This window comes from Oncorhynchus nerka, linkage group LG28 (assembly GCF_034236695.1).
Source record: "Oncorhynchus nerka isolate Pitt River linkage group LG28, Oner_Uvic_2.0, whole genome shotgun sequence".
Lineage (NCBI taxonomy): Eukaryota > Metazoa > Chordata > Actinopteri > Salmoniformes > Salmonidae > Oncorhynchus > Oncorhynchus nerka.
Window position 1 is genome coordinate 62,519,695 of NC_088423.1, and position 16,208 is coordinate 62,535,902.

General features: G+C 41.8%; 2 protein-coding genes and 1 pseudogene across 2 annotated transcripts in view; 1 reads left to right on the top strand and 2 right to left on the bottom strand.

Annotated features, from left to right (window-relative positions):
* Positions 1 to 907: 907 nt before the first annotated feature.
* LOC115112739 (hatching enzyme 1.2-like) lies at positions 908 to 6,282 on the top strand (annotated as a pseudogene).
* A 311-nt stretch (positions 6,283 to 6,593) lies between these two features.
* On the bottom strand, positions 6,594 to 8,974 carry LOC115112795 (FAS-associated death domain protein-like). Its single transcript, XM_029639798.2, has 2 exons — positions 8,633 to 8,974; positions 6,594 to 8,202 (listed from the first exon to the last, which is right to left on the bottom strand). Exons 1-2 carry the CDS (start codon positions 8,928 to 8,930, stop codon positions 7,916 to 7,918), a joined length of 585 nt encoding a protein of 194 aa, XP_029495658.1. The 5' UTR covers positions 8,931 to 8,974; the 3' UTR covers positions 6,594 to 7,915.
* A 2,978-nt stretch (positions 8,975 to 11,952) lies between these two features.
* LOC115113506 (anoctamin-1-like) overlaps positions 11,953 to 16,208 on the bottom strand; it is a 36,963-nt gene continuing 32,707 nt past the window's right edge. The window contains exons 23-24 of the mRNA XM_065012561.1: positions 14,819 to 14,924; positions 11,953 to 14,657 (exon numbers count right to left, since the gene is read on the bottom strand). Of these exons, the coding sequence (XP_064868633.1) occupies positions 14,445 to 14,657; positions 14,819 to 14,924 (319 nt within the window). The 3' untranslated portion in view covers positions 11,953 to 14,444. The remainder of the gene's footprint in view (positions 14,658 to 14,818; positions 14,925 to 16,208) is intronic.

Sequence of the window (16,208 nt, forward strand, 5' to 3'; positions counted from 1 at the left end):
TATGTTGAATGAGAGAACCCACTGACACGTAATGAAGTATGTGGGCTGCCAACGAAGATTTCCCAGCATTGGATATTACATGAGAAGATTTCACAGTATGTTATTGTGGTCCCTTGTAGCTCAGTTGGTTTGTGGGTTGGGTTTGTGGGTTGGTTTCCCACAGGGGACCATTGCGAACGAAAACGTATTCACTTACTTCTGTAAATGTAAAAAAGTAATTTTAGGGGCCTTTTGAAAATTGTCAACGTGTATTCGATTTTTTAAAATTCTGTTCAATGAGAAAATTACAACAAAAAAAATCCATCAATACATTTTATCACTTGTAACACTCCTGTCAAACCTCAACATATAGCTACTATTTCTGAATATGAAAAATGCAATGAAAAAAGGAAAACAAATCTAACTTTAAATAAGAGGCTTCATTAATTGAATTACTTATACGCATCCTGAAAAGGTAGAATGACACACAGAGAAGGGCAAACCTGTTTGCAAATCATCAAGGTCAAACATATTTAGCCATGATATGATACATATGGTACAAAATGTTAACATGCACACCTCACACATGTCATGTTTCACACACGTTTCAAGGATTTCCTGCAGAATTTCCACATGACGTGCAGCAACCTCGACTCAATATGACATTTCCTTACCTGTCACAGCATGTTTTTGTGCCCATATTCACTTATTTGGGGGTCTGTTATCTATCTACGTGTATATTCCTGAGGAAAGAGTATAAAAACGACGCTAACTACTTCCATTTCACCCATTCCTTCTCAGAGCTCTAAGGTAAGCACTGTGCTCAGTGTTCATACTGTATGTGTGTGAGCTTCAATGACCAACACTATGGCTGGTTTGAATGATTTTCCCTATATGGTTGTATTTATCCTACAGTCCTTTTGCTGTCATGTTTGTGTTCAAGTTCACTGTGGGTCTCCTGACCCTGATGCTGGTGTCCTCTGCCTGGATTGAGGAACTGACTGAGGTGAGTGACACAGGATACGAAGCTACCATGCCATAAGATCACTGCTTTGCTAAACTCAATCAACCAGTCAACGCATATTCAAAGAGTAACACTAGGACCTACTTGGATCCCAGTAACATTGGGACCTTAAAAATACTTCACACAATAAATACAGTGAGCTCCAAAGGTATTAGAGTTTTGGCTATATACTCCAGCATTTTGAATGTGAAATTATACAATGTCTACGAGGTTAGCGTGCAGATTGTCAGCTTTAATTTGAGGGTATTTTCATCCATATCGGGGAACCGTTTAGAATTTACAGCACTTTTTGTCCAAATGTCTATTATGTGTATTAAATAAGTATTTGGTCCCATATTCCTAGCACACTGTGAAGCGTGTGATTTGTTGCTTGCATTTTCTGTTTGTTTTGGTTGTGTTTCAGAATGTTTTGTGCCCAATAGAAATGAATGGTAAATAATGTATTGTGTCATGTTGGAGTCACTTTTATTGTAAATAAGAATATAATATGTTTCTAAACACTTCTACATTAATGTCGATGTTACCATGGTTAAAGATAATCCTGAATCGTGAATAATGATGAGTAAGAAAGTTAGACGCACAAATATCATAACCCCCACAAAAATGCTAGCCTCCCGTTATTGTAATGGTGAGAAGTTAGCATGTCTTGGGGGTATACTAATTGTGACATGGATGAAAATACCCTCAAATGAAAGCTGACAGTCTGCACTTTAACCTCATAGTCATTGTATCATTTCAAATCCAAAATGCTGGAGTAAAACAACAAAAAATGTGCCACTGTCCCAATACTTTTGGAGCTCAATGTATTATTCATGTATTGCGTTCTTCATGAGTTCATATATTCTATGTTAATTTTACATGTATTCTCCTTTGTCATTGTCTGTATTTTTGTCTGTAAGTTGTCATCCAAAGTTCGAAGGTGATAAAAAACTGTTTCGGCACTATCTCACATTACCAAGCATATAAATAATAAAAACAAAAAAAGGTCCCCTTCTTCCAGCGCCAGGACGAGAGGGACTAAATTGTGAGCCTAAATTTCAATAACACGATTAAACAATTCGAATATCACATCAATACATACGTTGTTGAATTTCCCTTTGAGGATCATAATCCATGCAATATTTGTTTTTGCAAACCTGCACTGTCAGGTGATCCCCCACCACTTTTATCTCTTATGAACTCATTACCCGGAGGTTTCCTAAAACCCTTACAATAAACTAGATGATTAGGGTAGGCCCTATTTCTGGCATTGGATTAGTGCACTTGACCCTCTGCTCTGCTCTTCTCCCCAGATGCTACTCCTATGTTGGCCGTTCAGGGTAACGCCCAGACTGTGTCTCTGGCCCGTCAGGGCTGCCAGTACCACAGCACCGTCCGGCATGAGCTCCTCCATGCCCTGGGCTTTAACCACGAGCAGACCCACAGCGACCGTACAACCACGTCTCCTGGGAGAACATAATACCATGCATTTATCCTGTTTGCCTTTAATTGACGTCTACTTTACACGATAAGAAACTGCCTGCTAATTCTAACAAAAGACAATGGATTTGTTAAATTGTATATTTTGGGGGCTGCCTAATACTTGTCAGCCAACCTGCTTTTTGTTTTATGAGCTGTTGAGTCATCTATGGATATAGAGTTGTTCATTTCCGTTATCTATTGTTGTTCATTAATATTTAATATTGTAGCTGATTGATCTTGCTTATAAAGTGGGGTGAAACACAGCCTATCAGCTCTATGAACAATGAAGTACCACTTCCACAAGATCGCCCCCCTGAACCAAGGTACTCCCTATGACTTCAACTCTGTCGTGCAGTACGAGAGGTCAGCTATGTGATGTCTTTCTGATACTTACAAATATTTCTGGAATGAACTCCTATTATACGTGACGTTCCATCCCTTCCTCAGTGTCCTTTCAACCGCCCCACCATGGAGCCCATCCCCAACAACAACGTGTCTTTCGGCGAGGCCACCCAGATGAGCAAAAACAACATCGACAGGCTGAACAGGCTGTATGGCTGCTGTGATTACTGGCACACTGAACAATTTACTGTACATGGGTTTGGATGATTCAAATCTAGGCCAAGGCTGCGTGGCCAGATCAAACCTCCTCGTTCCACCCCCTCGGATGCCTCTTCCCCCGAGCTAACATAGCTCTAATATATCTAAAGCTTAATAACAATGTAAGAATTGTGACATTGAGGGTGGGAGGATATATCACACTGGACATAGCTTTATGTGTATGACTAAATAATCACTATTTTTCTTCTCCTCTCCCCCCAATAGAAACAGTTGGATACCTGTGGTCTCACTTCCGATGGACTCAAGATCATTCCGCTGGTAGAACTATTAGAATGACATTTGCTTCAAAACATCAAGGCTGTGCGACCTCTAATAATAACAATACAAATCTGATCAACTGAAATCAAAAGCTAATCTGTTGATCATTCCATTTCAGTACAGTTCTCCAAATATGTGTCCATACAACACGCTTTACTCAACATAAGTATAATAATGCTTTGAACAAGTATTACAGCAACTATGGAACATCTTCACAGTAACCCAAAACAGAAACATTTGTGGGCTGTGTTGAATTGTAGTCTTCCCAGTGAGAACCTGGAGGGTTTTGTAAAGAGCTCAATAGTTGCGTGCCTTAGAGGCAGCCTTGGCTTCATCAGCAAGGGTGTCATGCCACTTCTGTTTGTACTTCTGGCACAAGGAGTTCAGCCTTCTGTATTTATGTATTTATCTGGCAGACCAGGGGGTTTTGTCAAGACTTTTACACAGATCAGACACGGACAGAGTATGATTAGCTCGGCTTCAAGAGTGTTTATTAAATAATAAATCAATAGAAAGGAAAGGTCTCCCCCATGAGACCCTCTGCGGGATACCGTCTTCTGAGCTCCGGGTCTTGCTGTATGTTGTCGGGCACACAACCGTCTCCAACTACACAGAAGTCACCTTACTTCCCCCAATCCTCTCCTGTGTGCTGCCCTTCTGGCAGCTTTATGGGGCTTGTACAGCTGGTGAGCAATCAGCCCTTGATTACTCACCAACTCCCCAATCAGCCCCAATTAGTCCTGGGCAGAGAGCCCGTCGAGACCTGGCACGTCCAGCAGATGGGGCCATCGCCTCGTGATGTTTACACCATCTGTCACCAGGCCTCAACAAGTCTCCAAATGGTGGGTGACCTGCTGTACACCACAGTACACTCTTCTGGCCTCACGTATACTCCTGAGATGTCCTACTTTGTTATTTTGTGCCCAAATATCTTTCCAGCTGCTTTAGTGATGTCGTTCTTGAAGAACTTCTCTGGATTGGTTGGTATATTGTGGGCGAGAACAGAGAAGTGGTTCTGCAGCTTAAGGTGGAAGGTAGGTTTTATCTTAGGGAACTGTAGTTTTGCAACATTAAACCTGGGTTCACTGGAGGAGGATGCGTTGCGTTTTAGGTGAAGATGGAGGGTCATGGATAGAAACCTGTGTTATAGATTACTGGTCAAAAGTTTTAGAAAACCTACTCATTTAAGGGTTTTTCTTTATTTTTACATTGTAGAATAATAGTGAAGACATCAAAACTATGAAATAACACATATGGAATCATGTAGTAACCAAAAAAGTGTTAAACAAATCAAAATATATTTTATATTTGAGATTCTTCAAATAGCCACACTTTGCCTTGATGACATCTTTGCACACTCTTGGCATTATCTCAACCAGCTTCACCTGGAATGCTTTTCCAACAGTCTTGAAGCAGTGCCCACATATGCTGAGCATTTGTTGGTTGCTTTTCCTTCACTCTCTGGTCCGACTCATCACAAACCATCTCAATTTGGTTGAGGTTTGGGGACTGTGGAGGCCAGGTCATCTGATGCAGCACTCCGTCACTCTCCTTCTTGGTAAAACAGCCCTTACACAGCCTGGAGGTGTGTTGGGTCATTGTCCTGTTGAAAAACTAATTATAGTCCCTCTAAACCCAAACTAGATGGGACATTGATGCAGAATGCTGTGGTAGCCATGCTGGTTAAGTGTGCATTGAATTCTAAATAACTCACAGATAGTGTCACCAGCAAAGCACCCCCACACCACAATACCTCCTCCTCCATGATTTACAGAGGGAACCACACATGCAGAGATCATCCGTTCACCCACACCGCCAAAAATCTCAAATTTGGACTCCAGACCAAAAGACAGATTTCCACCAGTCTAATGTCCATTCCTCATGTTTCTTGGCCCAAGCAAGTCTTTTCTTCTTATTTGTGTCTTTTAGTACTGGTTTCTTTGCAGCAATTCAACCAGTGATGTTTCCACCTACATGCTTCACAGTTGGGATGGTGTTCTTGGGGTTGTACTCATCCTTCTTCTTCCTCTAAACACGGCGAGTGAAGTTTAAACCAAAAAGCTCTATTTTTGTCTCATCAGACCACATGACCTTCTCCCATTCCTCCTCTGGATCATCCAGATGGTGATTGGCAAACTTCAGACGGGCCTGAACATGCGCTGGCTTGAGCAGGGGGACCTTGCGTGCGCTGCAGGACGGCGTAGTGTGTTACTAATGGTTTTCTTTGAGACTGTGGTCCCAGCTCTCTTCAGGTCATTGACCAGGTCCTGCCGTGTAGTTCTGGGCTGATCCCTCACCTTCCTCATGATCATTGATGCCCCACGAGGTGAGATCTTGCATGGAGCCCCAGACCGAGGGTGATTGACCGTCATCTTGAACTTCTTCCATTTTCTAATAATTGCGCCAACAGTTGTTGCCTTCTCACCAAGCTGCTTGCCTATTGTCTTGTAGCCCATCCCAGCCTTGCGCAGGTCTACAATACAGGTAATGAGTGGAGTGGAGGGCTTCTTAAAGAAAAACGTACAGGTCTGTGAGAGCCGGAATTCTTACTGGTTGGTAGGTGATCAAATACTTATGTCATGCAATAAAATGCAAATTAATTACTTAAAAATCATACAATGTGATTTTCTGGATTTTTCTTTCAATCAGTTAACCGCGTACATACATTACAGACCTCTACATGCTTTCTAAGTAGGAAAACCTGCAAAATCGGCAGTGTATCAAATACTTGTTCTCCCCACTGTATGCCTTCTCCAAGAACAACCACCCCACCACAGTGCTTTTCCCCGACAGCAACGTGTCTTTTGGCGAGGCCACCCAGATGAGCAAGAACGACATCGACAGGCTGAACAGGCTGTATGGCTGCTGAGAGTACTGCCACACTGAACAATTTACTGTACATGGGTTTGGATGATTCAAATCTAGGCCAAGGCTGCGTGACCGGATCAAACCTCCTCATTCTGCCCCCCTAGATACCTCTTCCCCAGTTCTAATATATCTAGAGCTTAATAACAATGTAATAATTGTGACATTGAGGGTGGGAGAATATATCACACTGGACATAGCTTTATGTGTATGGTTAAATAATCACTATTTTTTCACCTTACCTCCCCCAATAGAAACAGTTGGATACCTGTGGTCTCACTTCCGATAATCTCAAGATCATTCCGCTGAAGGAGTGAAGTGAGCTCTAGTGGTACAACTATTAATGTAATTTGTCTCTAATATTCACAATAAAAATTCTGAGCAATTGAAATCAAAAGCTTCATCTGTATCTATAATTCCATTTCAATACAGTTCTCCAAATATGTGTCCATACAACATGCTTTACTCATCATAAGTATTCTAATATGCTGACCAGACCGGACACGTTGCGTGCACGAGCGTCGCAAAATACATTTAGAAATCCATGTTATTCAATTATTGCACCCACACTGCTCGCGGGCGGCAACGAGCGTCTGCGATGCCAAGGGCTAAAATAGAACTCCTTTCTATTTCTGAAGCAGATTGCGCTGCAAGTCCTGCCTCTCCCATCTCCTCATTGGTTTATAGAAGCAGGTACCCACGTGCCATCTACTCATTGGTTATACCCACGTGGGTGATTGAAAGGCGAACTGTTTTGCCGGTCGTCGTGGTAATACTATGAATGTTTAGATGCCAATCACCATAAAAGTTCAAAGATGAAAAAGCCTGGAAGGAGGAGAGATGACTAGAATCGATTCGGTTGGCTGTTTTATGTGTGGATTAATTGTCGGAGTAGAGGACCTTGTGCATTTCAGGAAAAATAACAACTCAATGTTTATATCCCAGGACAAATTAGCTAGCAACAGCAAGTTAGCTAAATAGGACAAATTAGCTAGCAAGTGCAAGCTACCTAGCTAAATTGCCATACATGTTTAATGCTTTTCGACCTGTCCCCAAATTAATGTCATTGGTTCAGAGTTTGTTTTGATATTTTAACCTGCGTGTCATGATCGCGTTTGGTGTAGGGGACAAAATAAATGTATGCACGATAGCGCACGCATGCAGCCGGTTTGGGTTACGTGTAAATGCTTTGGACAGGTATTACAGCAACTATGGAACATGTTCACAGTAACCCCAAACATAAACATTTGTGGGTTTTGTTGAATTTGGAATGGCATGACTACAATCATAAACAAATCCATTTTTGAGTTTACTTCAACATTAAATAATTAGAAAAGTATTTTTACCAGCTTGAGGGAGCTTACTAATCTTTTACCAGTTTACTAATCTCAACAGTGGATACATTAATATCACATTTAAATGCACATTATCTATACAATTTTATAATATCCATAGTCCAATCAAGTTTCTCCCAAATTCCCTTACAATATGTAGTAGGAATGTATGTACCCAGAGTGCACTGGGCTACTTTCTATAAAATTATTCTGGTCCATGAGTATACTGGCATACCAATATTGCCAACAAATTGTGGTGAATTTACTGAATCGTATAAAAGCACCAAACTCATTGTGAAAGCAATGAATAAATAATCCATTGAGTAAACAACATAAGAGGCCTAAGAAAAGATGAAGATTGTTTGTCACACTTTCACTGTCCACCATTGGCATTACGTTTTTCAAGTTCTGTCTGTATCAGATCAGCAGTGCAGTTCTGATCACAGGAGCGAAGGGCCTTAATCAAAGTGTCTGTTTTGGCCTCTGCTTTCTGCTTTTTCCGCCACTCCTTCAAAAGCTCCACCACTTGCTCTTCCAGGTTGTTTGGGTGCTTCTGCGCGATATGGTCCAGTTTGGCCTCTGGCAGACCAAGTTTACGACCATATGTTCGCCACTTCCTTCCAATGTTAGTGATCATTTCTGTTGCGATGTCAAGTTTTGCTGGGAAAAGAGAAGATGCCATGGAATGTAAATAAGTCCACTACAAAAGTCATATTTCCAACACAATATACAGTACATTATCCAAGGCATAGTTGCATTTTATATTTGCCCTCAGACGAAATACAATACACTGGCATTTACTGTATGGGAGAGCATGTCAGTAAGATAGTGACAATGTAACTTAGCCTAATATCTTTCATAGCAGTTGTGACAGGGTTCCCCAGATAACATGTAGCCATGATCTCTGATACATTCTTACATACATTCAAGAAGACATTGGGCACTTCCCTCTGTAGAATGACTAAGCAACACCTACACTTTACAGTAACTGTTGAAACAGGCGTCACAGCCCAATAAAAATTGGCCCACGCTATGGTATTTCAACATTTTCCCATTAATATTCGGGAGTGGGGCAAACCACGTAATTTACCTTGCTCCTCATCGTTGGGAAGAGAATTCGGGAATCCAGCATATTGGCTTTCACAGATGGTAAATTTGTCCGCAAGATCTAGGCGACCAATGTCTGTCAAAAGCGAAACTAGAAATACTGTGTTGTCAGGTCCAAGTGTATTTCTTTTCATTAGGACCATGAAAAGTTGTAAGCCACTGGTCATCTTCTCGAGACGATTTTTTCCTATTTCTTTATTACACAGGAACTTAATTTTCTCCAATTGATCACCAACAAGTTCACCTGAAATTTTCAGCAAAATGCTGTTAAACGTACTCATCTTGACTGTAGTGAACCAAGTAAATATATTCTTCTTCTTTGGGATTGGGTTGGCAGGTCATCCAACTTTCAAGGTGCATACACTGCCACCTACTGTACTGTAGTGGGAGGCCAGGCACGGCCGAGCTACATTCAATTCTCTTAATTAGTCCTGTTCCTCTAAGAAAGTTAAATAGATCAATAGACACCACTTCCCTCCTCTTGTCTCCCCCCACTACACCACTCAAACCCCAACCCTGTCCTGCCTCTCTAACCCTTTCACACAATCAGCTCCGGCCCCCCCGCAGCTCCTCGCCCAAGCCTCTCCAGGTTCTCCTTTACCCAAATCCAGATAGTAGATGTTCTGAAAGAGCTACAAAACCTGGACCCGTATAAATCAGCTGGGCTTGACAATCTGGACCCTCTATTTCTGAAACTATCCGCCGCCATTGTCGCAACCCCTATTACCAGCCTGTTCAACCTCTCTTTCATATCGTCTGAAATCCCCAAGGATTGGAAAGCTGCCGCAGTCATCCCCCTCTTCAAAGGGGGAGACACCCTGGACCCAAACTGTTACAGACCTATATCCATTCTGCCCTGCCTATCTAAGGTCTTCGAAAGCCAAGTCAACAAACAGGTCACTGACCATCTCGAATCCCACCGTACCTTCTCCGCTATGCAATCTGGTTTCCGAGCCGGTCACGGGTGCACCTCAGCCAAACTCAAGGTACTAAACGACATCATAACCGCCATCGATAAAAGACAGTACTGTGCAGCCGTCTTCATCGACCTTGCCAAGGCTTTCGACTCTGTCAATCACCATATTCTTATCGGCAGACTCAGTAGCCTCGGTTTTTCGGATGACTGCCTTGCCTGGTTCACCAATTACTTTGCAGACAGAGTTCAGTGTGTCAAATCGGAGGGCATGTTGTCCGGTCCTCTGGCAGTCTCTATGGGGGTTCCACAGGGTTCAATTCTCGGGCCGACTCTTTTCTCTGTGTATATCAATGATGTTGCTCTTGCTGCGGGCGATTCCCTGATCCACCTCTACGCAGACGACACCATTCTATACACTTTCGGCCCGTCATTGGACACTGTGCTATCTAACCTCCAATCGAGCTTCAATGCCATACAACACTCCTTCCGTGGCCTCCAACTGCTCTTAAACGCTAGTAAAACCAAATGCATGCTTTTCAACCGATCGCTGCCTGCACCCGCTTGCCCGACTAGCATCACCACACTGGATGGTTCCGACCTTGAATATGTGGACACCTATAAGTACCTAGGTGTCTGGCTAGACTGCAAACTCTCCTTCCAGACCCATATCAAACATCTCCAATCGAAAATCAAATCAAGAGTCGGCTTTCTATTCCGCAACAAAGCCTCCTTCACTCACGCTGCCAAGCTTACCCTATCCTACCGATCCTCGACTTCGGCGATGTCATCTACAAAATTGCTTCCAACACTCTTCTCAGCAAACTGGATGCAGTTTATCACAGTGCCATCCGTTTTGTCACTAAAGCACCTTATACTACCCACCACTGCGACTTGTATGCTCTAGTCGGCTGGCCCTCGCTACATATTCGTCGCCAGACCCACTGGCTCCAGGTCATCTACAAGGCCATGCTAGGCAAAGCTCCGCCTTATCTCAGCTCACTGGTCACGATGGCAACACCCATCCGTAGCACGCGCTCCAGCAGGTGTATCTCATTGATCATCCCTAAAGCCAACACCTCATTCGGCCACCTTTCGTTCCAGTACTCTGCTGCCTGTGACTGGAACGAATTGCAAAAATCGCTGAAGTTGGAGACTATTATCTCCCTCACCAACTTCAAACATCAGCTATCTGAGCAGCTAACCGATCGCTGCAGCTGTACATAATCTATTGGTAAATAGCCCACCCATTTTCACCTACCTCATCCCCACAGTTTTTATTTATGTACTTTTCTTCTCTTTTGCACACCAATATCTCTACCTGTACATGACCATCTGATCATTTATCACTCCAGTGTTAATCTGCAATATTGTAATTATTCGCCTACCTCCTCATGCCTTTTGCACACATTGTATATAGACTCCCCTTTTTTCTCTACTGTGTTATTGACTTGTTAATTGTTTACTCCATGTGTAACTCTGTGTTGTCTGTTCACACTGCTATGCTTTATCTTGGCCAGGTCGCAGTTGCAAATGAGAACCTGTTCTCAACTAGCCTACCTGGTTAAATAAAGGTGAAATAAATAAATTAAAAATTAAAAAATCTATTCCTATCTAAGTCATTCAACAATTCACAAAATAATCAACACTAAACACTCATTACACATACCTGTTTCATGTCTCCCTATTAGCCACAACGTGGCATTCAAACCTCTATGCCCAAACCATAGTCTACTCCACACAACTTCCTCTCTCCTACATCCCATACTCCCCACCTCTTCCTTTACTGACTGATGCATGCAATAAAATTGCCTCGCCCTACTACTAGCATTCGACTTGCCCGTCTTCACACTAGTCAACACTGAAGCCGAATCAGAGCAGATCACCACCTCGTGGTTTCACCTCCTCCATCCACCTCAAACCTACAATCATGGCCATCATCTCTGCCCCATACACTGACACAATCAGTTAACCGCGTACATACTCCAACATTAAAATCTGGGATATACACCACAGCCCCACTCTTCCACTGACTGGATCCTTGGAACCATCTCTATATATCCTTAAAAACAAATAAAGTTGATTATCTCTACATCTCTCCACACACCTTCTCACGTCCTTACCCCATCCTCTCCTAGCCTCAGTCATGTCCACGTACACCCTCTGCTTACCCCCTCCTTGCCCCACACATGCACGCACACACACACACACACACACACACACACACACACACACACACACGACAGCTCTTGCCAATGCTTCGCTTTGATTTACACTGGGGGTGCTTTTGTTCCATGTTCATGGTGAAAACATTGTATTGCATTGCTAACAGTAGACATCAATTCTATAACAAACACATGATACAAATACACATACACTTCTCATAACTTGTATCATTTTATTGTAATTAAAATATCCTAAAACTTTTACTTTAGGCTGACAGACCTCTAGTGGAAATATAAGCCTGAAATATGAAATAAATATAGTACTATCCTAATCAAATATAGTTGTAATGTTGCTGTACAATTCAGGCAAATATTTAAACACCAAGTTTTTCTCTACTGCTCTAGTATCCCAAGATGAATATCAAGGATTGAAATATCTAAGTATCAGTTGGGAATAAGATGCCACTAGCTCAAAAGCAAGGTATTGTGGCTGCCATTCAGCATTGGCCTATAAGCCATACAATGAACATACAATATTAGTAGTAAAAAAACAAAAACATGTCCTTGAATCAGAAATTAAAATATGAGGTGATGCAATATTCTGCAATGTCCTAACAAATACATTTGAGACTACGTTAATGGCCATCAGAGTTCTTTCTATAAGCAAAAGGAAAGACATCTCATATAACCAGTATCAAAGTACAAACACCTGGGTATGCATCCAGGAGTAATGTAATATTACAAACATATTATATTGCAAGAGGTCAATGTTGATACATTTCAATACCGTAGACACACAAAATAGAAGTTGAAGACAGTTAAATATCGTACATATAATTGAAAATATAAAATATATAATAACTACTAATTGAGAATAATGTAATACATTCCAACAGTCTGGGGGGCAGGTTCCATGTCATTCCATTGACGTGAAGTATCTACATTTTTTCCCTGTTTGATCAGAAGAGACTAAATCAAAGGTCTGTCACATTCCTAAACACAGACATAGAATTACAGATCCTTCTGTATGAGAAACAGTGGTCACAAACAAGCAAAACATGACATGGTACCACAAAGGATATATATATTTTTTATTCTCGTTTGTTTCTGTGCTTCATTTGTAAATATGTCCTTGGTTTGATCATGAGGTTTATAAAATGTTTTTAATATTGTTGTTTTTCTTGTGTTAAGACAAGATGGATGAACGTTTCTCCTCTTTTACAAACCCTATACACTGAGCGTACAAAACATTAGGAACACCTTCTCTTTCCACAACATAGACTGACCAGGTGAATCCGGGTGAAAGACATGATCCCTTATTGATGTCACCTGTTAAATCCACTTCAATCAGTGTAGATAAATGGGAGTAGACAGGCTACATAATAATGTTTAAGTCTTGAGACGTGGATAGTTTATGTGTGCCATTCAGAGGGTGAACTGACAAAACAATAGATTGAAGTGCCTTTGAACGGGGATGGTAGTAAGTGTCAGGCGCACAGGTTTGAGTGTGTCAAGAACTGCAACGCTGCTGTTTACTTTAACGCTCAACAGTTTCCCGTGTGTATCAAGAATGGTTCAGCACCCAAAGGACATCCAGCCAATTTGACACAACCGTGGGAAGCATTGGAGTCAACATGGGCCAGTAACCCTGTGGAATGCTTTCGACACCTTGTTGAGTCCATACCCTGATAAATTGAGGCTGTTCTGAGGGCAAAAGGGGGTGCAAGTCAATAATGTTTTGTAGACTGTGTATATTGATAGGATTCAATATTGACAATGTATTGGATATGCATTAAAAAGTATTGTTTACTCACAAATTATATACAAAATGAGCTGACAAAATACCTTCTTCCTCTCCTTGAAATAGTTGTTGACATGATCATCGATGCTTGGCTGCTGTTTGACAAATAAAAGTAATCTCGCTCTTTTGTCCATAATAATATCATCGCGTAGGCTATAATGCGCAGTCTAGTCAACAGCGCGCATATACGTTGGCTAGAGCGCACTTGCATACTCCCTATATAACGTAACATTTTTTTTTGTGAGGAAAACATCAGTAAATTTGAAAATGTGATGGAAACCTTTAACTTGTAGGCTATTTTGTGTTCGGTATGTGGGAATTGAACTGCAAAATATATTTTTATGTGCACTAAGTCATCATGCACATACTTTCATCTGCAACACGTACATTTGATGGAAACATATCTGGTGGGAATATGTGCATCTTGTTTTTATGCGGATTGTAGAATATTTGCATGAAAATCTGTCGCCAATTGGATGGAAACCTAGCCCACGATAGATATGAATTAGTATAATAACAAACAGGACATAAAACACATGACATAAGGGAAAATTGGCATGGTAAACAAGCAGAATGGCAAGCTCCTTTACCTGATCTCAGTGTCTTAAAATAAAAACATTAGCTAGCAAAATTGCATATTCAAAAAAGATCTACATGTTTTCCTGCATTGTATCATTTTTGTGCAAAAGAGAAAAACAGCCCTCTGAGCCTTCTGCCTGATACCTGGTTCACCAAAGGTTGGGCAATGGCTTGCTATAAGTCAGAAAGGGTGCAAGTGCAGAAGCCTGCCAATAGCTGCCTCCCTCTTTTCTTGAGTAGGCCACTGTGTATGTGGAGTGTCCAAGTCCAGACAAGGGGGGCTGAAGGTTTTTGAACAGACCAGATGAACGGGCAGATGGAGCCACCCACCAGGGCACTAGCAGTTAGAAGGTGTATGTGAGGCAGGGCGAGAGCGGGGCTGAAGAGGACTTTGGTTGGCGTGGCTGTCTCGGAGGAGCTTTTTGCCCTCTTCCTCCTTCATGAAGAGCTCCACCATCAGGATCTTCTCCTTGTGGATCTGCAGACTGATGTCCTTGGGGATGTCTGGGATCAGCCAGTCAACAAAGTCACTCATCAGCATCACCACGTTCTAGAAGGATACAAGACGGTACGGATCAGGGCATTTCTTTCACAATTCCTTCAATAAAATAACCAAAAACAGTTATTCAAAAGGATATGACAAAATGCTTTCAGCATAAAAAGATTGAACCCTCAATGACTCATATGTTTGTTTTTGTGTAGGCATCTGACCTGAAAAACGACGACAAAGGCTAGCCGGCAAGCCAGTATAGCCCAGAACTCCTTGGAGAGGTCATAGGGTGTGTTGGACCATGGTGTCTCTCTGTAGTCCTTGTATCTGGAGAAGGGATTGATTTGGCAAAATTATTTACTATAAATGACAACGCATCCAACCAGTATGATAGACTTCACACACATTCTCATGACGTAACACCTATTTGAAACAAGGCACAGTAAACATGTCGTCCCCCACGAATGATGCAGCACCCCCACTTGGGAAAATTAGTGACAACAATTCAAACGGGAGAGGTCATCCGGACACGCCTGGTGCCCAAATTGATGACGAGAGTCGACTGGATTCGGTTCAGTCAGTCGTCCTGATGAGCCCTTCCCAGCTAGCTAGTTGATGCTGGCTAGCTGGCAACAACAGCAACACAGTTCTAGTTAAAACTTGTAAAAGAAAGTGATGTTTTTTTCGATGGGCGAGGGAGAAAAAACTTGCAGTATTGGTTACCATCTGGATGTCATTGTGACATGCCAATAAGCTAACGTAATGACAAGTCGGTGTGAATGACAAGAGCAACAGTGTTATATCGAGGTGTTTCCCAGTTACCAATGTTGCTTCACCGGTCAGCACCGGTCAGCTGTATCACAGGTTCGTTAGCTACTTTAAGGAAAATATTTTTCATATATTTTTTTATTTTATGTTTAGCTCAAATAATATAATTTAAGAATATGCATGAAGGTGTTATGTCATAAACATGGCAAAAAAAATGTAGACATTAATAAATGCTTATTTTTTACAATGGTGGGGTAGCGTCAAGACGGATGTGCGGGGGCTTCAAAACAGCGCACTCTGTCAGTCATCTAGTGTACATATGCACTGAACAAAAATATAAACGCAACATGCAACAATTTCAAAGATTTTACCGAGTTACAGTTCATATAAGGAAATCAGTCAATTTAAATAAATGCATTAGGCCCTAATCTATGGATTCCACAACTGGGAATACAGATATGCATTTGTTGGTCAAAGATACCTTTAAAAAAAACAGTCAGTATCTGGTGTGCCTCATGCAGCACGACACATCTTCTTCGCATAGAGTTGATCAGGCTGTTGATTATGGCCTGTGAAATGTTGTCCCACTCCTCTTCAATGGCTGTGTGAAGTTGCTGGATATTGGCGGGAACTGGAACACGCTGTCATAAACGTAGGTCCAGGGCATCCCAAATATGCTCAATGGGTGACATGTCTGGTGAATATGCAGGACATTTCCAGCTTCCAGGAACTGTGTCCAGATCCTTGTGACATCGTGCTGTATATTATCATGCTGAAACATGAGGTGATGGCAGCGGATGAATGGCACGAAAATGGGCCTCAGGATCTTGTCATGGTATCTCT

Coding starts and splice junctions, on each gene's coding strand:
- LOC115112795 (XM_029639798.2), bottom strand. CDS start 8,930: ATGAGTACGTTTAACAGCATTTTGCTGAAAATTTCAGGTGAACTTGTT. Junction 8,203..8,632: donor TCCCAACGATGAGGAGCAAG/GTAAATTACGTG, acceptor CTCTTTTCCCAG/CAAAACTTGACATCGCAACA.